Source organism: Mercenaria mercenaria, chromosome 3 (genome assembly GCF_021730395.1).
Source record: "Mercenaria mercenaria strain notata chromosome 3, MADL_Memer_1, whole genome shotgun sequence".
In the NCBI taxonomy this organism is placed as follows: Eukaryota; Metazoa; Mollusca; class Bivalvia; order Venerida; family Veneridae; genus Mercenaria; species Mercenaria mercenaria.
Genome location: NC_069363.1, coordinates 52,031,509 through 52,040,033, shown reverse-complemented (window position 1 = coordinate 52,040,033; position 8,525 = coordinate 52,031,509). Strand labels below are relative to the sequence as shown.

Below are 8,525 nucleotides of genomic sequence, written 5' to 3'. Positions count from 1 at the left end.
ACATAGTAACTGGGTGCCAGTATAGGTTTTGTTCTTTTAAAAAGGAAGAAGCTCCGTTTATGTTACATCTTTACGAGACGGAACTCCCCTTCCATACCCTCCCTGTCGTTCAGCACAATTAGCCACCTCCCACATATTTTAGGGCGCGTGACAGAGGACTGTGCATACAACGCAATACAAGATCAGTATGGATCGTTCGGTCGACAGCTTCTACTCAAAGGAAAACACTCGTTCAAGCATCAGACTGCTGTGGGTTTTTTTCAAGTGGTGATTCTCGAACTCGCGTTCTGTTAACACACCATTTTTCACATGCATGTTCCGTGGCAAAGCGCAAACGTATTACGACCCCATAACGGATAATTCAAAAGCAAATTATGTCAATGAGGACATTCGCTACCATCATAGTCGAGCTCGCTGTGACTTCTGGTAGCTCTTGTGTATGTACAGGCCAATCGGAATTTCTGTAGCATCATTATTACGGGGGCGATTGTTCTCTTTCAGGGACTACTACTGTAAAAGCACATTTTTTCGCTGGGTCAAAATTTCGCGAATTTGAAGTTTTGAGTATGTTCGCGAGGTTTGATATTCGCGAAATTTACTAGGAATTATCGAGTTCAGACTTTGTAATTTCCTTTGATCCGTTTGCTTTTATTGCATTTTAGTTTACAATGCTTGGGTAGATTGAAGTTCCTCTTCTAACGATCTAGACTGACATTACCACAACTTTCCGACATTCTTTTCTTTCCGATAAATTTCAATTTATCATGAAACTGTTGCTTTATATAATAATGGTATTTACATGTGACTGGATCAGTTGACAGCAGAAGATTGTAGGATTGTAGAGGCGGGGTTGGAGGGTGGGGAGTTGGGTTCGGACCTTGCAACGCGCCGAGCACGTGTGACATTACCCTCTAATTAGGGTTATCAGCTTTATATTAGTTGTTCGAGGAAATTTTACCTTGTAAATATATTAAACGCATGTGTTATCTGGAAACGGGACCGTCCGCACGCCAGCTGGATGGCTTCCTCATAATGAAGATTCCAAGGCCCCAAATGCGGCTCGAACCCACGTCGGTGAAGGGCAAGTGATTTGAAGTCAGCGACTTTAACCACAAGGCTACGGAGGTCTCCTCCGGAATAGGTTGAGGCATGAAGGAATAAAAATCAGAAGCCACAAGATATGAAAATATAAATTATATTTTGATTATAACTTACAAAATATCATATTAATATCTAATATCATTAACACACAGGACTGTAAATGTACCTTTCACTCTCTGTTTGTTTTGCACCAGTGGACAGAAACTCTGGTACCTTATAAACTTTCATTCCTCAATGATCACATATTTTCAACGAAAATGACAAGCAAATATTTACAAAACAACCACTCTGTCACTATAAACAATACACAAAACAAAATGCAACACAGCTGTTGGAATATATGCATATTCATTTGCATATATTTTATATACTATACATGTATTTGTATCAAGACAAAGCAACATTCACGCAGCATTTCAAGGGCTTAGTGTGAATCGGTTGTAACTCGTATGAAATTAAGGAGTTAAAATAGTTTCGCACCAAGCCCTCGGTGTTTGTAATTCTTTTTTTAGTAATGAATGGATTTGTTAGCGGTTTAACAAAGTGGGGCGAAATATATTAGGAAAGAAGCATTAAATTCACACATAAAAAGCAGTCTGCAAAATAAGAACACATTTTTTCCCTAAGAGAACTATAATAAATCTGTGATATATGCATTAGAAAGAATAGAAGTTTTTTGGATATGTTTCTATATCATAACCGTTTATGTACGGTGCCAAAAACTGTCGAGCCTTCCCGGCATCGTTAACTTATAATACTTAATCTGATGTAAGATTTGCCATTAGTCTAACAATAAACATGGAGAATACGAACGCATCAATGTACTGTATGGAAAGTAAAAATGGATATTCCTTGAACACAAGAAAAAAACAACTTCTTTCTGTAAAAAAATAACGAAATGAACAATATTCTACCCTCCTGATTTTTATATGAGCCTATGTACGAATGTCCAAGTTCAGCTTTTTGAGATTTACTTTTTCTTTTCCTTATCTTTGTCTTTCTTTTTAGACCCAAAGATGGATTTCCTCAGAAGACCATGCGATTTCTTCTCTTCGAACACAACTTGGGGCTGTTCAGAGCCATTACTCTGCTGGGAGGCGAATAATGGGTTCTTTTTCTTGTGCGCAATCACATAGTTGAAAACATTAGCCATTGAACTATCGTTACTCTTTGAACGCCGCGCATAGATACAGAACAAATAGTTCCCGTGCTTTCCGAGATTCACATTATATTTCACGTGGGTTCCGTTTCTCACCATTTTAACAAATTCTTTACAATCTTCATCTGGTTCCCGGAGGAGATGATGTGAAATTTCGATATCTTCCGGGACTTCGATTTCGATCTGAGTTTCGGAATCCTTCTCTTCCATCGTGATTTGAGGATCTAAGTGGGACTTCAGTCGGATTCCCATTTCATCAAATGATGACGAAGGCCCTACGGTTCCTTTACGCGCAAATGAGCGATTAATTTTCGGCAGTTCTACGGGGTTCGAGACCTTTACAGCGTTAAGGAGGTATTTGCAGGCGTGAGAGAGCGTTTTGGCCTCTGAAGTTTTCGGCTTGGCGTAAATGTCAAGGCCATATTGTCCAAGTTGCGGCATGGTCGCTGTTACCGTGAGAATGTTATTATCTACTGTATGGTAAACGAATGCATCCAAGGGCTTTTGTTCCACATTGTTGATTTTGAGTTTTACAACGAACAGTAGCGGCAACGGCATTCGGAACTTTAACGTAACGGAATCTTCCACATTCAAAATTCCTGCCTTGGGATTTTCCGGTGAATCATTACTTGACGTACTTCCGGTATCAGATGACGTGTCAGAATGGTCAATATAGATCGGTTGTAATCCAAAATGGCGGGCAGCTTTCTTTGGACCCCATTCACCTGCAGCACAATCTGGTAATGGATGCATTTTGCCTTTCAAAGATTTGCACCTGATTTTGAATTTACATGCGCATTTAAGCCTGAACGGCGAAATAGTGTCATCCAAACTACCACCAATTTTATTGCTTTCGTCGATTTTGTTGGCAAATATTTCGAAGTAGTATTCTCCTGTCGTTGGCACATGAATACTAAACATTGCCGTATTATCCAAGGTAGTCTGAAATACGAATCTCTCTAAGGCTGCTCCGCGGTACGTTGCCTCTAGCCTTCGCTCCGCGTCACCGAAACGTAATTGATAATAAAATACTAAGTCATTTTCGAACTTTTCTGGAATCTTAATTCGGATATCTGCTCCTCCGCGTTCGTTTGTCTCGATTACAGAAGGCATGGTTCGATCAAATCTCATCCCAAAGTGGAAGAACACGGATCGGACAAACGGAAGTGCTTCAAACTCCTCGAGGGCAATTGGCGCCTCAAGTAACTGCCACTCGCTCTCTTTTGGCCAGAATTCTTGAATAAACTGGTCAGGGTCGGTCAAAAAGTAATGCTCATCGTACTGGTAACGGATTTTGTCCTTGGCTTTTGAAGATTTGTCATCTTTCTTATCAGAGTCGTTTTCTTTAACCCCATTCTCTTTGTTCTTAGACGAACCACCTCTCTTTCGATCTTTGTTAAGTACTAAATGCCTGAAATAAGAGAAAACAATTATTATTCCTTCATCCAGACATCAAGTCATAAGTATTAAGTCGTATCCTTTTGCGTTAGAGAGGTCACGTAAATCGAAATTTATCAAAGTTGTGACAGGCAAGCATAACAATGTTTGACGGTAAGTTTCAATTTAAATGTTAGGCATCCAGCTAACTTGCAAAATACTATCTGTTCTACCCTGGTGCCGATAGGTAACTAAAACAATGTTCCGTTTTTGGGGTGCTTTCGTTGGCAATGCTGCCTTGGAAGTTGGTGTGACTTAAAACGCCTACAAATGTTATGATTCTTTTATTTTGTTATTCGTTGTGTTTAACGTAGCACCGACACAATATTATGTCATATGGCGATTTTCCAGCTTTTATGGTAGAGGTAGAGCCAAGCTAAGTCTCTGGGTAGAGTCACCACTTTCCGTAAGCCAGCTGGATGGCTTCCTCGCATGAAGAATGCAACACTTCGAGTGAGGTTCGAGTCCACATCGGTGAGGGGCAAGTGATTTGAAGTCATCAACTTTAACCACTCGGCCACGGAGGCACCGTTACGATTTTACTAAGAATACCTATACGTACAGAAATTGCAAGACTTCATCGTATATATCTAAGCATATTTTCATTGCTGGAGTATTCAGAAAACTTACCTAGCACCCCAATTACACTGCACCAACCTCCAGTCTCCGTCAATCAGCACAGCGTTCCACGTATTTTGGAACATCTCGGGCTGAATCTTCATTCCTGGTTCATATCCAACACTTTTTGAATGGCCCTTGATTTCCACACAGTGCAGACCGGCGTAACTGGAAAAGTCAGCAATGTAAATATTAGAAATGGAAATGCGACATCAAAGATTCTTCTTGTAGCAGATGTTGTATTGTATTTCATAAAATGTCAAAACTTGTTTGCTTCTAGTATCACGAATACTTTCCGCTTCCCTGCATGAAGATATATATGAGAGAAATCTAAATTATACCATATGAACCTTTTGCATTCTGCAGTCGTAAATATTTATCACATGACTGTACTTTTCAGCAGTATTTTAGTCATATAACATTTGACGTTATAACCTTTTAAAGCTGAATTTTAAAAATAGCTTTGACTTTATTTATGGTTTAACATATATCTCTTGCCTTAAAAGACGGTTGGAGAAGATGTCGTATTGTATTTAGCCCCAGTAATTGCCGAGCCATTCGCATGAAAAGATCTCTAATAATTATATTTCTGTCGAGTTATCAAAGGCAAAATACATAGAGTAATCTCATGGCGCAAGCAATTTAAAACCGGATAAAATGGCAAAAAAATGTTTTGCGCAATACAAATTGTTGCATTTAATAACGATCGACGATTTTCATTTAATACCGTACACCTGTATATAACAAAGAAATCATATGATCCTTCTATATTCCAGCGTTCAGTTTCTTATTACTGCAATTATAGCCATTCAAATAAAATACGCTAATGACATCTAAAGTAACTGATACTCAGAACTTTGAATACCGACGTAAGTTTTCATTTTCTGGCATTCGAATATTTATGGCAATACAATCCAAATACGCATTATATCAAGTAATTTTCACGGTGGCATTATCGCTTCTCATTATTTAAGTTCCCTATACAAGTTTCATTCATCCGGGTATCTTATTACCTGCAAATAATATTGCAATTTATTTGATATATCACGGCAAACCGAAAAGAATTATAAATCTAATGACCGTTTACAAATTACCTGCAAAGCCTCATAAACAGGACATGGTACGTCTCTGTGCCGTACTTTATACCTCTCAGCAAACCGAGAGGAGTGTCGGCGTCAGTGGATTCCATAAAGTCCATCACGTTCAAATCTTTTACCGTGATCCAACGAAATATCGCCCTGAAACAAGATAAGTACATAAACTGAACAAAGGAAACCCCAGCGAATTCCTCTAACGCATACAGAGTACAGCGGGGCCCATTTCCATGTCCTCATATCACATACCGAACAGGAAATTTAAAATTGTTCCATTTAGCCAAACAAAAACCAGTAAACAGAGAATCAAAGAAAGCTGTTATTTTCGATGAATGTAAAAATACGGTATACGTAGCATGACTCTGTTTTAGAAATGCTGACAATTCAAGCTTGGTTCCGAAGACATCCGGACGTCGAGATAGAGAGCACTGACGTAATTAATGCCATACGAGGTGGTATGGTCACGTGTGTATTCGAACCCGTGACGTCAGGGTTAAACGTAAGATAGTTTATTGCTTTTACTTAGCCTTTCCCCGAACTGATATTTTTCAAATATATAACAACATAGTTGTTATATTAATGACAAAACGGCTTCAAATTTTTACCCTAGGAATGTGGTATAAAGATATGCATGATATATCAATTTGCCTCGTATTTAATGCATCGTTTTGTACGTAAATAATTGCTAGTTTAAGTGATAAATGGCACTGCACGACAATCTAATCGATTTTACGAATATTTATAGGCTGCAAATCTAATGGAAAACTCACACTGTATTATATAACTTATTAAATGTCACTGTAGGAAGTAAATCATCTTTGATATTGAGATGTTAATTACGGTAATTATTTCTACGAGTCTTATATTATTACTATAATACATATGAAATTATATAATTTAATTACCTACATGTCTATTTGAAGAAAAAAAGCTATTTGTTTGAAGGTTTTTCTAGAAACCCAAATACATGCAAAGATACCATTGATACAGAACAATCATATTTCATTAAGTTAAAAATCTAAATTTTGGAATTCAATGATATGGTCCCTTTTAACGAATTAGGTCCTACCCACATTTCTGGGTATTGTCGAATTTTGTAATAAGTACATCTAGTGACATTATCTTTATTGTAGATAGTAAAACAATTCAACGTGCATATATACTATATAAGACAGAAATCGGATGGACGGACGACCACGACTGTCCTACTGAAGAAGACCTGTTGGAAACACGGTCAGGTTGGTTCGAAAAATTTATTACTTTACTTTCTCGAATTTAAATTGAAAAAAAAAACACTTAGGATTCTGTCACAACTTTATTTATCAAACCTCATCACCTACTGATAGCATACATATGTGCATCACAAAGAAAACACATCTCTGGTTCACTTAATTTCAGTGTTTTTGTTGATCAAATACCAGTTGTAACATTTACAATCGATTATGTGGTTTATTTTATTACGTAGGTAACAAAAAGGCTCACTTCAGTGTGTTTGACAAATTAATGTTGCATGAAAGTAGGAAAAAGACGTGTATAGCTATGCATTTTAGTCATTCAAATTGATGTTTTATCAAACCGGATCAAATGGCTTTTTGTTATATATATATACACTCAATGGTATATGCTTTTTGCATTCATGTAGAGGTTTTTTTGCGGGAGAAAATGTTGTTATCTATTATACTGTATTGTTATGTTAAGTGTTTCCTTTGTATCTTTTGTAATTAAATGAACTACCGAATAAACATCTGTATAAAAAGCTACAGCTTGTCTTGGTTTTCGTGTAATCTAAATGTGTATATATATTGTCCTTGTTATTTGTTTTGTTGCTTTCAACCACAAATGCAAACAGGTTAGAAACATTCAAAATATTTCCCTCCCAAGTGCGTAAATATTTTTTATTTCTTTCTCTCCGAGCAAGTGGTCAAGACGATAAATGGTCACAAGGTTTGTATGTGGATTAACTGATTCTTAAGGTGCAAAATTATGGGACTGGTTCAGTAACTGTTTCCATCATAGATTTGAAGAACAATGTCATGTATTTAACCTTTAACCTGCTGGCGGCAAATGATTCTGCCTTTGCGACTAGTGCAGACCAATATCAGGCTTATCATGGTCTGCACTGTTCGTATTTCAGTCAGTATATTTTCATTGAACACCCCTTCCAAATGATAAACGGTACTGGCCAAAAATGATTGACCAGTCCATTTTAGAAATTTAGCAAGGTAAAGGTTAAACGCAATCCTGTAGCAAACATTGTGTTCAAAGAATAAATGTTGATATATTTTTTAGAACTTCTAAGTTGATAAATATCCAAATCAGCTTTTGTTGCAACGGCTTTAATTGACTTACCTGACCTTTTCCAAGTCTGTCAGCAGACCGTCCGTCAGTTCGTGTACGAGGTCAGTATAGGTCATTTGCTCATTCTGGGCTACCTGCAAATAGATGTAAAAAAAGACCAAACTGAAACAAGTTAAACATAATTTTTATGGCAACATCCGGAATATTGTTGACGGATGACGGACGAACAACGGACGAACGAAGAGCGTTCGCAATAGGTCACCATGGAGCGCAAAACTAAAACTGCCCTGTGACCTTAATCCGCAGGTTTATATTTTCCAAAAAGCCTATATTTTGATAATTTTGGTAATGTATTAAAATCTAACAAAATGTAAATAAATATCTTAGTACCTTCTTCTACGTTAAACACGAATTAAATGTGATGTAAAATTAATGGAAATTATGTATTTTCTATCCATATTCATAGATAAAAGATCAAGTTGAATTAAGATGTATGTGTTTTGATATTTCGTGGTCCGATCAATAGTGTACCCTTGTCACAAGTGGGCCGAAACAGCTCGTACTAGGAACGGATATTCCAGGAAGTACGGTAACATAAACCGAACAAAATTTGTTATAAATAATATAATAAATTATAAAATTTTGTGATATCTTATAAAACATGATGACCCCATAAAATGTGTTCCATCATTAGTTTGCAATTAAAGCGCCCAGTATTTCACATTAATGATGTTAGCAAAAAGAAGTATTTCTGAATGTGCCTGGAGCTGGAAGTTGCCAATATAGGTTGGACGACTTGACATGACAGCAAAGGGTGT

The 8,525-nt window shown here is 37.1% G+C and overlaps 1 protein-coding gene across 1 annotated transcript in view; it reads right to left on the bottom strand.

Annotated features, from left to right (window-relative positions):
- Positions 1-1,181: 1,181 nt before the first annotated feature.
- LOC123524777 (hillarin-like) overlaps positions 1,182-8,525 on the bottom strand; it is a 29,466-nt gene continuing 22,122 nt past the window's right edge. The window contains exons 6-9 of the mRNA XM_045303242.2: positions 7,759-7,841; positions 5,410-5,553; positions 4,328-4,483; positions 1,182-3,671 (exon numbers count right to left, since the gene is read on the bottom strand). Coding sequence (XP_045159177.2) covers positions 2,072-3,671; positions 4,328-4,483; positions 5,410-5,553; positions 7,759-7,841 — 1,983 coding nt within the window. The 3' untranslated portion in view covers positions 1,182-2,071. The remainder of the gene's footprint in view (positions 3,672-4,327; positions 4,484-5,409; positions 5,554-7,758; positions 7,842-8,525) is intronic.